Here is an 18,762-nt window from a genome sequence, read left to right on the forward strand (position 1 = left end):
ATTGATAGATGTGGTACTGATAAGGTTGGCTATACTTAAAGTTGATAAGTGACCAGGTCCGGTTGGGATGCATCCTAGGCTGCTGAGGGAAGAAAGGGTGGAAATTGCAGAGGTACCAACCATAATCTTTCAATCCTCAGGTATTGAGATGGTGCCAGAGGACAGGAGAATTGCAGATGTTAGACCCTTGTTCAAATGACTTCAGGGCGGTCAGTTTAACCTTTGTAAATGTGAAAGCTTTTGGGACAAAATTAATAATCGCTTGGACAAGTGTGGATTAATTAAGGAAAGCCAGCACATTTTTGTTAAAGGCAACTTGCAATTCCCTAACTTTATTGAATTTTTCGATGAGGTAACTGATGGGATTGATGAGATCAATTAAATTGACGTGGCATGCATGGACTTCCTAAGGTGCCACATAATAGGCTTGTCAGCAAAGTTGAAGCCCATGGGATAAAAGAAACAGTGGCAGTATGGTTACAAGATTGGCTAAAGGACAGGAACCAGAGTAGCGAAGCTTTGAAGGTATACTGTGGGGTTGCCCAATGGTCAGTACTAGGATCACTGATTTTTGTGATATAAATGAATGACTTGGACATACGGGGCACAGTTTCAAATTTGAAGATGCCACAAACAGTTAAGAGGATGGTGATAGACTTCAAGAGGACACTAGCTGGAGAGGTGTGAAGTGATACATTTTGGTAGGCAGAATAAGAGACAATGTACGGTAAACTAATTTTAAAGGGAGTGCAAGAACAGGGACACCTAAGGATATTTGTGCACAAATCGTTGAAGATGGCAGGGTAGGCTAAGAAAATAGCTTAAAAAGCTTAAGGGTTCCTGGACTTTATAAACAGGGGTAGAGTACAAAAGCAAGAGAGTTTGGATGAACCTTTATAAAACACTGGCTTGGTCACAAAAGTATTTTCCAGTTCTGGCACTACACTTTAGGAAGATGTTAAAGACCTTAGGATACAAGAAAGATTTACCAGAATAGTTCTAATGATGAGGAACTTCAGTTACGTGGGTAGATTCGAGATGTTGGGATTGTTCTCAGAACAGAGAAGGTTAACAGGAGATTTAATGGAGGTGTTCCAGATCATGAGGTGTATGGGCAGAGTAAATAGAGAGAAACTGTTCCCATTGCAGTTCTGAAACCCTTAAGGTGATTTGCAAAAGAATTAAAGGTGACAAGCTGTTATAACCTGGAACACACTGCCTGAAATGGTGGTGGAGATAGATTCTATTGTGGTTTTCAAAAATGGAATTAGATAAGCACTTGAGAAAGTATTTGCAGGTCAATAGTGAAAGGATGAGTGAGTGGGATTCACTGGATTGTTCTTTAGAGAGCTGGCAAGGAGTTGATGGCCAGGTAGCCTGTTCTGTGCTGTAACCATTCTGTGATTCTAAAAGATGTCACTACTGGCTAGCCTCTCACCTTGTAGCCTCTACACTTCAGCCCATCCAAAACTCTACTCTCTGTATCCTAACTTGCACCAATTCCTGTTGCCTATCTCTTCTGTGCTCACTAACCTATATTGGCTTCCTGTCTGGCCATTTTAAAATTCTCATCCCTCCAATCTTTCTGCACCTCTCCTGGATTCTCCTTACAACACATCTCTTTGATTAAACTTTTACTGTTTTTTTTACTGTATTGTGCTTCTATGGAAGTGTTTTGAAGTGCCTATGTTAAAGGCACTATACATAGAGATGCAAATGGCTGTTTTACAAACATAGATGTACAGCACAGGTGGCCATTTGGACCACCATGTCCATGCCAGCTGAAAAAAAATGTTATCCAGCTTAATCCCACCTTCCAACTCTTGGTCGATAGCCTCATAAGTTAGGGAACCTTAAATGCATATCCAAGTGTTTTTTAAATAAGGTTTAAATGAGGGTTCCTGCCCCTCTCACCCTTTCAGACAGTAAGTTCCAGACCTCCTCCACCCTCTGGTGAAAAAATATTATTCCTTAAATCTTCCCTCATCCATCTGCAATTGCTTTAAAGCTAGACCCCCCGGTTATTGACATGTCTGTTACAAAAGTAGGTCCTTCCTATCCACTCTGTCTGGGCCACATAATTTTATACTGCTCAGTTAAATCTCCCCTCACCTTCCTCTGTTCCATAGAAAACGATCCTTGCCAATTCAATCTTTCCTCATACCTAAAATTCTTCATTCCTGGCAACATCCTCCTAAATATCATATATACCCCTCTCCTAAGTGCGATAATACCCTTCCTTTAATTCATTGTTCAGAACTGTACGCAGTATTCAAGCTGCAGTCTAATTCACGTTTCATATAGTTCTTGCATAACCTCCCTGTTCTTGTACTCTAGGCCTTGGCCAATAAAGAAAAGGCCTTGACCACCTTTTCTACCCATCCTGCTACCTTCAGGAGTCTAGTTACATGCACTGCAAGGCCCCTCAGTCCTCACATCTCTCAGATTCCTGTCATTTATTTTGTATTTCTTTGCCTTGCTTCTCCTCCCTAAATCACTTATCAAGATTGAATTCTACTTGCTATTTTACTGCCCGTTTGACCAGCTCATTGATATCTTCCTGCTGTCTACTGCTTTCTACTTTACTATCAGTCACACCTCAGAATATGAGAAATAGGAGTAGGAATGGGCTATACTGCCCCACGAGCCTGCTCCGCCATTCAATAAATCATGGCTGATCTAACCTTGGCCTCAACTCCACTTTCCTGCCAGCCACCCATAACCCTTCATTCTCCTATGGTTCAAAAATCTATCTCAGCCTTGAATATATTCAATGATTCAGCCTCCACTCCTCTCTGTGGAAGAGAATTCCAAAGATTCACAACTCTGAGAAAAATCACTCCTCCTCCTCTGTCTGAAATGGCTGACCCCTTATTCTGAAACTATGCCTTCTAGTTTTAGATTGTCCCATGAGGGGAAACATTTCAGCATCTACCCTGTCAAGCCCCCTCAGAATCTTACATGTTTCAATAAAATCATACCTTGTTCTTCTAGCTGCTCAACCTTTCCTCATAAGATAACCTCTTCACCCCAGGAATCAACCAAGCAAGCCTTCTTTGAATTGCTTTCAATGCAACTATATCCTTAAGGAGACCAAACTGTACACAGTACCCCAGATGTGGTGTCACCATACCCTGAATGGTTATACCAAGAGTTACTACTTTTATATTCCATCCCCCTTGCAATAAAGGCTAATATTCCTAATTACTTGCTGTCCCTGCATGCTAATATTTTGTGATTCATGTACGAGGACATCCAGATCGTTCTGCACAGCAGCATTCTGTAATCTCTCCATTTAATATTTTGCAATTTTGCTTTTCTGTTCTTCCAAAGTGGATAACCTCACATTTTCTCATATGTGCCATCTGCCAAATGTTTTCCCACTCACTCAACCACCTATATCCTATCACAGACTCTGTCATCACAACTTGCTTTCCTGTTTATCTTTGTCATCAGCAAATTTGGCTACAATACACTCTGTCCTTTCTTTCAAATCATTAATATAGATCATAAATAATTAAGGTTCCAGCACTGATCCCTGTTGCCAACCTGAAAATGACCCTGTTAATAGTTAGCCAATCTCTATTATATTACCCCCAACACTTTGAGCTCTTATCTTGTGCACTTATCTTTTGTGTGGCACTTTATCAAATGCCTTTGTAAGTTCAAATACACTACATCTACTGGTTCCCCTTTATCCACCTGCATATTACAGCCACACGGCCAATTTTCCTATCAAATGCAAACTTCTCGATCATAACCCCACATTTAAGTTTAAATCATTAATGTATACTACAAACAGCAAAGAATCCATTACTGAACCCTGCAGATCTCCATTGGGAATAACCTTCCAGTCACAAAAGACACCTGTTGACTATTATCCTTTGCTTCCTGCCACTAAGCCATTTTTGTCACCTTCCCTTTCAGCCCATGAGCTTTACATTTCTGACCAGTCTGCCATGTTAACCTTATTAAGAGCCTTCCTAAATTCCATGTTTTGTTCCTTTTGCATCAATTGCTACTATAAAGTGCAGTAGCACCATCTATTGGTAAAACTGCAACCATGCAAGTAACACATACATTGTCACAAAAACAGAAAAGCTTAAAAACACTCAGCAAATTACATTTTTTAATTAATGGCCAGACCAGGAAGAAGCAGCAACACAGTAATTTCTGTAACAGAAGGAGAAATCAGGGTGGAGAGCTATCTGCTGCTGGAATGTGTTATTTTGAGTAGTAGAAATTTGCAGCACAAGAGGAGGACAGCTCTTAACCAGCTGTCCATTTAGCTTAATTTAGACTTTATTTTTTCAAATAGTTATCCACTTTTCCTTTAAAAGTTTTTATTTATTCTGCTTCCACTGCTTTTTTCTGCCAAGAATTCAATTTCCTAAAATAAAAGCAAAATACTGTGGATGCTGCAGATCTGAAATAAAAACAAAGTGCTGGAAAATCTCAGTAGGCCTGACAGCATCTGTGGAGAGAGAAATAGAGTTAATGTTTCGAGTCCAATATGGGTCTTAGGAACTGAGGAGAGGTAGAAATATGATAAATCTAAAGACTTAACTCATAACAGCATAAAACTCGTATTCCTACCTCTGTTCAGTTCCGAAGAAGCAATTGGACTCGAAGCATTAACTCTATTTCTCACTCCACAGATGCTGCCAGACCTAAGATATTTCAGCACTTTCTGTTTTTATTCCATCTCTTAAGCCTTTAGCGTCTCTACATGACTAAAGTTTCTTGTTGCTCGACTTATTCTTGGAACATGGGCAACATTAAAATGCAGGCAGAATTTATTATGTATGCCTCCAGGATTTTGACCCAGCAATGACTGTAAGAACGTAAGAACTAGGAGCAGGAGTAGGTAATTCAGCCTCTTGAGCCTGCCCCGCCTTTTATTACGATCATGGCTGATCTCATTTCGGCCTCAACTACAATTTCCCACCCTCTCCATATAACTTTTCAACCCATTATTAAAAATTAAAAATCTGTCTGTCTCCTCACATTTATTCAGCATCCCGGCATCCACTGCACTCTGAGGTAGTGAATTCCACAGATTCACGACCCTTTGAGAAAAGTAATTCCTCCTCATCTCTGATTTAGATCTACCATCCCTTAGCCTAAAACTATGGCCTCATGTTCTAGAATGCCCCACAAGGGGAAACATCCGCTCCACATCTACTTTTCCTATCCCCTTTCGCATCTTATATACCTCAATTAGATCTCCTCTCATCCTTCTAAACTCTAGCGAGTATAGGCCCTAAACTGCTCAATCTCTCCTCTTAAGACAAGCCTCACATCTCTGGAATCAATCTAGTGAACCTGCTCTGAACCGCCTTCAAAGCAACGACACCCTTCCTCAAGTAAGGGGACCAAAACTGTGCACAGTATTCCAGGTGCAGTCTCACCAATGACTTGTACAGTTGCAACAACACTTCCCTATTTTCATACTCTATTCCTTTAGCAATAAATGCCAAAATTCCATTTGCCTTCCTTATTACCTGCTGTACCTGCATACTAGCTTTCAGCGAGGACACCCAGATCCCTCTGCACTGAAGCATTCTGAAGTTTCTCTCCATTTAAATAATTAGTCACTTTTTTTTTCTTCCAACCAAAATGGATAACCTCACACTTATCCACTTTAAACTCCATCTGCCATTTTTTGGCCCATTCACCTAACCTGCCCTTATCCATTTGTAAATTTCTTATTTCTTCATTGCAACTTAATTTCCCGCCTATTTTGGTGTCATCTGTACATTTAGCTATAGTACCTTCTATCCCTGAATCCAAGTCATTAACAGAGATTGTAAATAGTTGGGGTCCAAGGATCGAACCCTGTGGCACCCCACTGGTTACAGCTTGCCATCCAGAAAAAGAACCTTTATCCCAACTCTCTGCTTTCTATTGGTTAGCCAATCCTCTAGCCAAGCTAATATGTTACTCCTAACTCCGTGTGATCTTATCTTGTGTATTAATCTTTTGTGCGGCAATTTATCAAAGGCCTTCTGGAAGTCCAGATATACTACATCTACAGGATCCCCATTATCCACTTTGCTTGTCACATCTTCAAAGAACTCTAGCAAATTAGTCAAACATGATTTACTCTTCATAAAACCATGCTGACTCTTTTGGATTGCATTTTGACTTTCCAAATACCCCATTACTACTTAATAATGGATTCAAACAATTTCGCAATGACAGATGTTAAACTAACTGGTCTATAGTTTCCTACTTTCTGCCTCCCCGCCCCCCTCCCCTTTTGAATAAGGGTGTTATATTAGTATTTTTCCAATCCAATGGAACCTTTCCAGAATCCAGGGAATCTTGGAATATTATAGCCAATGCATCCATTATCTCCGCTGCCACTTCCTTTAAGGCCAATTAAAGTATTGTAAGTAATTGTAAATTAAATAAATTGTAAGTACAATTATATATTCAGTTTCGGTTGGTGTGACTAAGAGGCAAACTTAGAGGTGCCCTTTTCTACCCTCCAAGAAGACGCCATTGGGTTTCAAGGTTTTGTGAGGTAAACATGGCAAGTTGCTGCAGTATATCTCCTGAATAGCACATCTGCAACAAAAGTGCATGGTGGTGTTAGGGAGTGGGGTGAATATTGTCAGGGCACAGATCAAACCGTCTACTCTGTCCTGCCGCTGTGAAACATCCTATTTTATGATTGTACCCATAAGGTGGTGGGTGGTAAATATTCCATCACACTGATAGGAGCCGTGTAGTTGGAGAGGCTTTGAAGAATCGGGAGCTGAGCCTCTTATACTCATGTACCGATTAGACTGGTCCCTGCAGCTTCTGGTCAACAATTAACCCCCAGAATGTTAATGATGGGGGACCTGGCACTGGTAATTTTGAGGTCATTGGGATGTTTTTCTTGTTTGAGATATCATTGCCTTATACTTGTGGCACAAATGTTACTTTCCTCTGTGATGTTGTCCAGGTCCTGCTGGAGGTTGGCATGACTTTTATTTCACTATTTCAGGAATTGTGGGCAGAATTTTACCATTGGTAAGCGGGGGTGGGGCCCACTCGCCGATGCGGGATGACGTTGGGCAGAACTCCCGACGTCACCCCGCCCGATTTAAATTTTCAGGAAGGCAGGGGCGCAGCAAAATCAGCTGCGCACCCGCCGACCTGTCAATGGCCAATTGAGGCCATTGACAAGATCAATTAAGCAATTAAAGGACCTGCCCGTCCAACCTTAAGGTTGGCGGGCAGGCCAGGAGCCCCGGCGGCAACTAGAAAAAACATGAAATCTCATCCAGCAGCGGGATGAGGTTTCATGTAGGGTTTTAAAATTTTTAATAAAGTTGTTATGGAAATTAAGAACATGCCCCAACTCATGTGACATTGAGGGGACATGTAAGGGAATTTTTTTTTTCTATTTTTAATATTTTTACAAGTAGAGGCGATCTCCCTGAGGCAGCACTTAGCCTCAGGGAGATGAGTGCGCTCTTTCACACGCATGCACAGCGCTTCCCTGTGGACGTCACGCTGGGCGGGCCTTAATTGGCCCGCCCATGTAAAATGGCGTCATGCCATCAACACCCCCCCCCCCCATTAATGGAGCTGAACACAGTAAAATAGTCCACAAATAATCCCAGTATGACAAGAAAAGACATTAATGAAGCAGCTGAAGGCAGTGGTAAAGAAAGACTTCCATTTCTGTTGGGTCTTTCATTACCAAAAGGTGACCCAAAGTACTTTGCAGCAGATTAATTACCTCAAGTGTAGCCACTGTTTAAATATAATGATCAGATGATCTGTTTTTGTGATGTTGATCAAGTGATGAATAGATCCTTTCTCTTCGAAATAGTGCCATGGGATATTTTTATAGCCACAAGAACAGCTAGGGCTTCAGTTTAACATCACACCCAGAAGATGGTGCTTCCAACAGTGTAACAGTCTGGAGTGTCAGGCTTGATTTTTGTGTTCAAGTCCTGGAGTGAGACTTGAACCTACAACCCTCAAAGGCACAAGTAACACCAACTGAGCCGTGGTTGGGCTATGGATGCTGCCCTGAGGAAGTTAGGGCTGCAATTATCGACTTCCAAAAAATGCAGCCATTTTCATTTGTATTCGATATGACTACAGCCATTGGAGGATGTTCCCTTTGATCCCATTTTTTAAGAATCCCTGTTGTCACTATCAGTTTCTGTCCTGATATCGGGGGCAGCAACTCCTCCAGTAGTTAGCTCATATATCCATGTCCATGTGAAAGTTGTTGGAGGTCAGAGCCAAGTGTTTCAGGATAAACCCAAATTACTGGACCTTTTGAAGGTTCCCAGACTCTGGAATAGAAGGGGCATGTTAGCTTTAATCCCCAGGTGATTCCTGCAATGCATATTCTCTCCATTGGTGATGCTGCAGCTCAGGTTGATTGCTGAATGCTTCCTCCAAAACTCTGCAGTTTAAAATTTTCACTCCATTCACCAAAGACATTACACCTCTCTACAATATAAATTTATTTTGGTCTCTACTTCCATAGAGAAATAAACAAAATTGATGCCTTGAGTGCTGCAACTCTGAAGTTTTATTTTGCTCCAGATCAAAGACCTCATGGCCCTTTAGTCCCTTAGGACAAATTAGATAAGACCCAGTGTTCTGCACTTTTTTGCAAAGTTCATGTTGCTCTGCTTGGATTCAGTGTTGCTTGCTTAGTGTCTTAAATTAATAATAATAACCACAAGCATGGATCCTCAATCTCGATGTTTGCAATAAATTAACACACGTTTTATCTCCTCCAATGATTCATTATGCCTTTATTGCACTCCAGACTGCCTGACGACAGAACCGTTGTAGTCCACTCTGTGGAGGATTGTTCATTTTGCACTGGGAATGCTCTCCGAGTCTGGACTGTGGCATGCAGTCTTCCTATCAGTGGAATTGCTTACACTGTCATATTGGCTGTCATTATTCCTCGGATGCTCCCACTTCGGTGTTCCTTCTGTAGAAGTAGCACCCCATTTTGTTGCTTAAACAAGGGTTCTGTCACATTTCCGGCAAAGTGAGAGCAACTTGTGATTTCCCAACCCGTGAGTTCTGATGATATGATTTGGACTTTATCTTAAAACCCACATGTATAAGGGAGCAGAATTAAAACAGATAGTGACCAAACTGTTGAAAGATTCTGGGTTACCAGAGTTATCTACAGTAACATTAATTATGCAAAAATACTGTTTCATAGAGATGAGGACGCATGCAACCTGAATCTCTAAAGGGGATGCTTAGCCAAAAAGTTTGGAAACTTGTGCCCAAAAATATGAGCACTTTTAAAAATGTAAAGAATAAGCAGTTATTTGCAAAAGTGTTCCCAACAACAACAATGAGGCAGAATGTCACAAACCTCCTAATTGACTTGCATATAAACTCAGTCACTTAATCTAATTTAATTGAATTTGTGGCTACATCACTCCAGCAGCAGAACGATGCATTGTATTTTGCATGCTAAAATGTTCCTGTTATGACAAAACAGCATATCCTCTTGACTAAACTTGAGCAGTGCCCATCATTTATGGCTCCACTCTTTGGGCTGGAACCTGTCTGTGCCAGGCAATTCACAATTCATTTCCATCATCATAGACATGAATTACAAAAGCATTGCTTACAGAGTATGATGTGCATCAGTTATTTCTGGCAGTTCAGAAAGCGTTTTAAACCTTGATAAACTGCAATTACCTTAATTATACTTCTGTGCTTTTAATGTCAATGATCATTAAATTTATATGATGAATGGAATAAATTAGCTGTAAAGATTGGTTTCTTCATTTGAAATGTACTAATTTTGCACAACTGACAATGGAAAAAAAGTCAAAAACACCGCCGCCGCCGCAGGGTGAACGGAGCATTGGTTGCTGCCTCCGAACTGAGAGCTGGTCAGTTTCCTGAATTGCTGCTGCTGCCTTTATAAAATGTCTTTAAAAAATTGAAACAGTTTCAAGTACCATTTAATAAGGTGATGAGGCAATACATACAAAATTACTATTGAATAATTGTTGCCTGAATTGTGATGAGGGGCATAGCACTTGCTGAGTAACTGAGGCCATGATGGTTTTACTGCCCAACAGTTGTAGTGGGTGAATTGCGTTAACCTCCCCTGTCTGTTATTACAGTGCAGACTGTTGTACGTTATTGCACATTTCCTCAACATCGCACTTCTCCTTTTGCACTCCTATTTCTGTTGCACTTCAAACTTAAAAAAAGCATGAATGTCAGCACACCCTTAATTAAAGTACATGAATTTACCCAGAAACATCAATTAGACTTTACATAATTTAAGTCTCACACAGCTATACCTAAGGAAAATATACAAATCAGTGCATCATATACTTTCGCTATAACAATTTGCTTAAAAACACAGCATTAGTGGGATTCCTTAGAACATTTCCCTGTATCTAAAGACTGGACACAATGCAATTGGTGCAGAGTATGGCACCAAAGTACATAAGATTACATACAAAGGATGTACGGCAGACAGAGGCCATTCTGTCCAATCAGAACATGCCAATGTTCATGCTCCACTTGACCCGCCTCCCATCTTTCCTCATCTAAATCTACCATTGTAACCATCTGTTCCCTACTCCCTCAAGTGTTTGCCTGGCTTCCCCTTAATGATGCAAGGTTTTATTTCATTGGTGTTAATTAAGTTATAATAAAAACAATTACAGGAAAATGTAATTCAACTAGTAAATTGTTATAGTATTTATAGAAAGATGCACAAATTCAGGAGTCAGAACACTATAAATTTAAGAAACTCTAAGCTAGATTAAAGAGCTAGCTGACTGGACTAGACTAGACTTTTTTTCTTGATTATACCTCTGAAATACTGTGGGACTTTTTTCTATGTTAAAGGTGCTGTTTGAATGCAATTATTCAGAGCTTGTGCTACAATAGTTACTAAATGAGATATGATATTCAACACGATGTCCATTGTTGATCAAGCAAGACAGGAAATCTGAGGAGGGGAAGAAAATTTGAGCGAAGGGGCCTATGCTGAGGCTTGGATAAGTTGAATCATTTGTGTCTATAGGGCTATTTCAACCCAAACTTTGCTGACAATCATTTCTTTGCCTTTCCAGGAAACAAGGCTGGGGAAGCTCATCAATGATGTACGGAAGAAAACCAAGAATGAGGAGCTTGCGAAACGTGCTAAGAAACTGCTGCGGAGTTGGCAAAAATTGTTGGTCGAGCCAGTCGGTCAAAATGAATCTGTACCCAGGACACTGCCCACCTCCCCTGGCTCAGCCAATGGTGGAGCTCATGCCTACAAGCATGATTTGCCGTCTCTGGCCACCAACACTGGAGCAGGGACAGCCAAGCCAGTCCCAGATCTGAAAAGCAAGAATGATGTACATAATTCCTATTCTCTGCTTGCTGACAAGCAGGGCAGTCGGAAGCGGAAAGCAGAGCACCATGATGGTACGAAGGGGCCACTGTCCAAAGTCCCAAAGGCCAATAATGAACAGCAGCAGAACTCTACACCACCACCTTCCAATGGAATCCGTGGCAGTCCTGAAAATTTCCCAAGTCCTCCAGAAATGGCATCTGCAAACATCCACACCATCCCAGGCAAAAGCAGACCAGAGCACCAGACACCATATGAAAATGACAAACACAGCAAGATACCAGTAAATGCTGTGAAACCTCATACCAGTTCTCCAGGACTTGTAAGGAACCCAAGCACTTCCTCATTGCTAAAGACTGCTATTCTTCAGCAACATGGAAAAACAGATGACACTGGGGTGCGTTATCGACCCAGTAGCCCCCGCTGTCAGTCATTTAGCCCAAGGACTCTTAAACATGAGATGTTATGGAAACCCTCCACAACATATGCACCCAAGGGCTCTGTATCTAGCCCATCCCAGAGCTTTACAGGAATGTCTACTCAAGCAGGTTCTGATTCAGATAGGGCAACATCTCACTTATCCAAGAACAATGTTCAGGTGCCATCTCCCGTGCCTGTACTGCAGCAAGCCACAACACCACCTCTGCCAACCCAGGCAAAAGGCTTGCACCCGCCAGAGACCGAAAGTTCATTGGATCGGCTGGGACACACACCTAGTTTAGACACTCTTGGTGAAAACCAACTGCAGCACCATTCTGCACCAACACTACAGCAACAGGACTCTCCATACCCCTCTCACAGTCCCAATTCATCAGCTTCACATCGTGGAGAATCCTTGCACAGTCATGAGTTGGATGCAGCAATGGGAGAGTTGTCCTCCAATGAGTGTGCCTCTTTTGGTTATGATAGCAAAAAGTCATCTAAGAAAAAATACAGGTCTAGAGACTATCAGGTGAACTTAGACGGACAAGTTATCGATGAAAGTGTGAAACCTGTACGATTGAAAGAACGTAGAATTACTTTTGACCCTGCTACTGGGCAGATCAAACCTTTAACCCATAAGGATTCATCTCAGGCTGAAAGCCCAGTTCTACCTGAGCCTCATCGAACCACTGAAATTGTACAGGAGCAGAGGGTAAACTTGCAAAGTACTTTAGATCAAACAAACTGGAAGGAGTTATCCAAAAATGAAATTATTCAGTCATACTTATCGAGACAAAGCTGCCTTCTTTCATCCTCAGGAGTGCAGCCACCAGGAGGTCACATTGTTGAGTTTCTACAGCATGAAAGCCACAGGTATAGCACTAGCACAGAGGCCCGTGAGGTCCACATATTAGTACCTACAGACTCTCCCTCAGAACTTCCTGGGGTCACTAGGGAAATCAGAGACTTGGATGTTCACCGAATACACCAACAACATTGGTCAGGTGTGAACGGTTGCATTGACAACCATGGCAAATGGTATGATTGGACGCAGGGCATATCATTGGACCCTCATGGTGATCAGGGACAATTGCACATACTGCCGTACGTCTGTCTAGACTGAGCGATAATGCCCTTTTGGCATGCTTTGAGGTTTAAAGTCAGCTGGTGGCAAACAAGTGGCTCCCACTTACTGGAAATGAGCAAAGGCCTCTGGGATGCAGGTTAAAGTTTTGAAGGATCTGTTTCTCAGTCTATCTGTGTAGGTCCCCCACCCCTAACTCCCTCTCTTCTGCAGTTAGCTGCTATCAGTGTTTTAATCAAAATTGCGAAGGAGGGAAAGGAGCACAAGAGAAGAGAAGGTTGTGAAGGAAAAAATGAGAGGTGGTTGGTTCTGTTACATGAGCAACTCACCACACAGATTAAGGCAGGTCATAACCAGGGGTCGACAAGCCCGGTGCGGAGTGGTTTGTCGGTAGGAGAAAATAGAGGTTTATTTAAGGTTCCAGCACTTTACAGTGGGCTGGATACGGTCTTGGGGCACGTAGAGGAGCTTTATGTGGCATCAAAACTAAATGAATAATGTTACTTTAAAAAGTATGGATCTATTTATTTGATTTGATTTCTTTTTTTAAAAACACCTTTAATTTGGCAGTGAGATATGTGAGACAAATGTGCAAAAACTGTAGATCTCTCTCTTATTTACATCACACATCTCTTTTCTTCAGGATATATTTTTAAAGTGAAAAATCATGACAGGCTGTGAACATTTGCACAGTACAGCGTCATACCGAACATTCCATAGGTCTTCACGTGCTGGGAGTTGCTGTCGTCTTCTGTTTAGACAGGAGATAAAATCCTTGGGTCTTCATAATCTAGGTTTAAAAACGTTTAAAGAAGAACTATTTTAGAAAGTCAAAGATTTGGGTTGTGCTTTTTTATTCTCCCGCCACCAGTCAAAATTCGAAAGTTAACTATAATTTTGTTCTCTGCTTTGCTCTCTCGCTTGATCTCCACATTCGTTCTCACTTGTCCAAATCCCAAAGTGGAAAAAAAGAGGGTGCTACTGGTTTGCAACTTTGTACTGTGAGAAGTTGATTTAAAAAAAAATTCAAAAAAAATTTCAAAAGGAATCTGTTTGTATGCTGGAGATATACTTGTTACCATTCCTTTAGATATTGTTTGCCTTATGGAATCCATCATACCACAACCGCAAAAACAAGAAGCCTTAGTGAATGTACAGAAATTAGACTTCTGTGTTCCTCTCAATGCAGAAGGAATGACTTTGCTATTTGGTCCTTTTAAGTGGACACGTTGTGATATAAATGTGGAAACAATAAAAAAAAAATTTGCACAAAAAATTGTCCCCTTTCATTCAGAAAAAAAACTATGGTGAATTTGCTTTGTCGAGAAACAGATTACACTTCACCTTTAATCATCTGACTAATTACACACGTTAGAAACTAATGCAAATTTAAATGTTTCATCTCCCCAGCTATAAATGGATGATCAATTTTGTGTTTAATGAAGTGGATTCTTCCATTGGTTTCTATTTCACATGTATTTATCCATCAATGTGAGCAAAATAAGTTTACTTTGATATGGTGTGGAATGTTTTGGTCTGAATTAGGGTTGTACTGCCCTTGTTCTGGTTTCAAAATCCTGCTGACTCGATGGGTATGCGCAGTGAGGTGTGGGTGGTGCTGAATGATAAGCCAAGAAAATCCCAGTTTTCATCCAGAGGCTTTACATGGAGGAATGGTCTGTCTGTGTGGCGGTGAATGCACGATTGGCCCCTGTTCACTTTAACCAGGCAGTGATGTATTGAGCAGGGTTACTATTTTAACCAGTTACTCCTACTGGAAAATCTGTGTGTATATGTGTAAGTAAGTTGAGTTACCATATGTGGCTTGACTTCCCAGTTAAAAAGCTGACTGACCAGGTTTGTTGATGGAGAAAATCCAGGTGAGCCATGAGAGGCCCTGTTGGAACTGTGTCGTAACGTGTCAGTACCTTCAAAATATTAGGAGGAAAATACACTGGATTGAATCACTTGTTTAACTCTCCGCTTGTCTCCCACTGATTTGTTCCAACTTCCCTTTTATGCTTTATTTAGTTATTTCTTTCTTTTCTCATTACTCGATGTTTTATGTATTCTTAAAGATTGTTTTTCTTTTTTAAACAATTTTCACAATTAAATGATTTTAATGGAAAACGGAGAGTTTTGCAAAGGCTCAGCAGTAAGTAGTTGAGCTACAGAGACCAACAAGGTTCCTTCTTGGATCTTGCCAGGGCAGCAAGAAGGTTGCTACAATTTTGTGCTGTGCTGCGGAGGGGGAAATTAGCCTGAATCCTCGGTTTTGTTTACCATCTCTAACAATGTCGGCTGGTGGAGTGGGCTCTGGGTGAACCCAGGATCAAACTTAATTGTGATCCTCCTTGTGGTTGTCACTGCCATGGTTCTGACATAATTTACATTTGCGTGACATACAGAGAGGCTACTGATTCCTGCAATTACACTTCAATATGTCATTAATTCAGGTAATTGAAAGAGAAAGTCATTTGGTGCTATCAATGGCCATTGGATATAGATTGCTTCCATTTAACTCAGTTAAAGGTTCATTGAGCAAACAGAACAGCAGCATTGGGGTTATGTTAGCTTTGGGATCTCTCTCTATGCTCACACCACTGGTGGTAATGGATCCCATTAGAGCTCAGTCATGGCTGCATTTGTTTTTTGCTAAGTTGGGTCCAAGTGGTAATGTGGCTCAGTGAAGAAACAAATCAATATAGGGCAGCCCTGGAATGATAAATATCTTTCTTTAAAATGACCCTTTTAATTGAGTTTACTGGTACGTATGTTATTTCTCCATCTAAAGATTGAACCTCAATATTAAGACTCGTTCCAATAGAAACAATGGCACAGATTGTAAACACTTAATATTTTTGTAGTTTCTCCCATTCCTCTGACAGCCAGACAGTTTTGCATCCTTGTCACTTGAAATTGGTGACAGGCTGGTTCACTGGTCCATAGTTTGCTCAACTGGCTGTTTATGTGCAAGTGAAGACTATGAATTTCAAAGGACTTTCCAACCATGGAGGTAGGAGAGGCAAAAAGAGTATTTGTTAAAAAAAATGTTTTCTTTAACTGTTGAGTATTGATAACAATGCTAGGAAAACTGGCTTGGAAGAGTAACTGCACCCCAAGGTAAGATGAATTAACATAAAATTATTCAGCACAGAAGGAGGTCATTCAAGTCATCATGACTGTGTTCGCTTTGAAACAGCTAACCAATTGATCCCACTCACCCTCTTTCTTCACAGCCTTGCAAATTTCTCCTTTTCAATTAATTATCCATTTCCTTTTTGAAAGTTTTGATTGAATCTACTTTCATCACCCTTTCATGCAGTCTTTCCAGCTCATTACAACTTGCTGTCAGGTTGTTACACCTTGCTGTATACAAAATTTCTCCTCATCTCCCCCCGTTCTTTTTGCTAATTATCTTAAATCTGTGTCTTCTGGTTACCACATTGCCTGCCAATGGAAACTGTTCCTCACTATTAAAACCCAAGATAAATTTTGAAGACTTCCACCTAATCACCCCTTATCCTTTTTCTGCTCGAAGGAGAACAATCCAAGGTTCTATAGTTTTTCCAACATAAGTGTCTCATTTCTGGTACGATTTTAGTACACCTCTTCTGCACCCTCCAAAGCATTGACATCCAAGTTAGTTTTCTTTTCCAGAGGAGTTAAAGATTCATCCTTTCTGCTACTTCAGAGTCAGAATTAATAATTGCAGTCACTAGCTGATTGCCAAAAGAAACTCTTGAATGTTTTGATTTAAAATTGTTCTGACATGCACTTTCAGTAACTTATTTTTGTGAAGCGATATCTTAATTTGTTTAAACAATTATTATGCTCAAGGTGCTATATAAATAATACATCCCAAGGTACAGGGAATAATTAAGTCTATAACAGGCTTTTCAAACAGAATGCAATCAACATGTCACTGTCAGAGTTCCAAGTCCTAAGTATTCATACGGTAAGCCTCCCAATCTCTTCCAGGCACTTGTGGGAGGCACCAAGTAGAGGTCAATGTGTTGCCCAGAAAGGAAAGATTGAGAGCTTTGTCATTTGTCAGTGCCCCTCTCCACTTCCTGGAGTTCAAATAAAGAATGGCACTCCTCTTTACTCTCCCAGTGTGAACATGGAGAACAGCTTGGGCTGACAAGTGGCAAGTAACACTTGTGCCACACAATTGCCAGGTAATGACCATCTCCAACAACAGAGAATCTAACCATCGCCCCTTTACGTTCAATGGCAGTTCCATCACTGAATCCCTCACTATCAACATCCTGGGGGTTACCATTGACCAAAAACTGAACTGGACTAGCCATGTAAATACAGTATTTGGCCACAGTGGCCAGAGGAGCAGGTCAGAGGCTTGGAATCCTGTGATGAGTAACTCACCACCTGACCCCCAAAACCTGTCTACCATCTACAAGGCACAAGTCAGGAGCGTGATGGAATACTCCCCATTTGCCTGGATGAGTGCAGCTCCCACAACACTCAAGAAACTTGACCCGTCCAGGTAAAAGCAGCCTGCTTGATTGGCACCACATCCACAAACGTTCACTCCCTCCACCAACGACACACGGTAACAGCAGTGTGTACCATCTACAAGATGCACTGCAGGAATTCACCAAGGCTCTTTAGACAGCACCTTCCAACCCCATGACCTTTATCATCTAGAAGGACAAGGGCAGCAGATAGATGGGAACACTAGCAACTGGAAGTTCCTCTCCAAGTCACTCACCATCCTGATATGGAAATATATTGCCATTCCTTCACTGTCGTTCGGTCAAAATCCTGGAATTCCCCCTCTAACAGCATTTTTGGTGTGCCTACATCACGTGGACAACAGCAGTTCAGAAGGCAGCTCACCACTACCTTCTCAAGGCCATCTAGGGATGAGCAATAAATGCTGGCCCAGCCAGCGAAGCCCATGTGCCCTGAATGGAAAAAAAAATAGATTTGAAATGAACAATAGGAAAATCATTTCATTGAGTGCTTGGTGAAAGAAAAATCTGTGTCCAAAAATGGAAAGTAATGTCAGTATTGAATTGGGATCTAACTGAGACATCTGGTAAGGTGATGACTATGTGAACAAAGAGGGGTGCTGCTTTTCTTTTTGTGATATCTTCTATGTCAAAGTTGCTCTCAAGTTTTCCTGTACTACGTATTATCCCTAGGCAGGTAACTGCCCCATGTGTCTGCTGGTGGTATGTTACAACTCTATATCGAAGTACTGGAGAAGATGCAAAAAATTATGAAGGTGATTGACTGAAAAGGTTTAGGACTCTTCTATAGACAAAAGAGAAGAGGGGTGACTTAATAGATCTTTAAAATTATGAAGATGTTTGAGAGAGTAGACATTCAGAAAATGTTTCTGCTTGAAGGGAAGTCCAAAATACAAGCATATGAATTAGGAGGAGTAGGTCATTCGGCCCCTCGAGCCTGCTCCACCAAATGATATGATCATGGCTGATCTGATTGTGGCATCAACTTTTCTGCCTGCCCCCTGTCAGTCAAAAATCTATCTAACTCAGCTTTAAAAACATTCAATACTTCCTCCCCTCCTCTCTGGAGAAGAGAATTCCATAGACTAATGATCCTGTGAGAGAAAAACATTCTCCTTATCTCTGTCTTAAATGGAATACCCTTTGCACCTTCTCCAGTGCCTCCTTTTGAGTTTGTAACAGCATCAGTAGATGCTGTTCTATGGTCACCTGGGTCAGTTGCCTGTCTAGGGATGACGCATAGTACAGGACTTGTGGGGGAGACTAGTTCTATTCTCTCCCACAAGAGGAAAAATCTTCTTGGTATCCATCCAATCAAGTCCCCTTAGAACCTTATATGTTTCAGTAAGATAACCTCTGTACAACTGTCACAAAACTTCTCTACTTTTATATTCCCTTTC

At 41.2% G+C, this 18,762-nt stretch overlaps 1 protein-coding gene across 1 annotated transcript in view; it reads left to right on the forward strand.

Moving 5' to 3' along the window:
- Positions 1–14,142, forward strand: part of crsp7 (cofactor required for Sp1 transcriptional activation, subunit 7) — a 187,277-nt gene extending 173,135 nt beyond the window's left edge. The window contains exon 3 of the mRNA XM_041205141.1: positions 11,094–14,142. Coding sequence (XP_041061075.1) covers positions 11,094–12,905 — 1,812 coding nt within the window. The 3' untranslated portion in view covers positions 12,906–14,142. The remainder of the gene's footprint in view (positions 1–11,093) is intronic.
- Positions 14,143–18,762: the final 4,620 nt, after the last annotated feature.

This window comes from Carcharodon carcharias, chromosome 14 (genome assembly GCF_017639515.1).
Source record: "Carcharodon carcharias isolate sCarCar2 chromosome 14, sCarCar2.pri, whole genome shotgun sequence".
Classification (NCBI taxonomy): Eukaryota; Metazoa; Chordata; class Chondrichthyes; order Lamniformes; family Lamnidae; genus Carcharodon; species Carcharodon carcharias.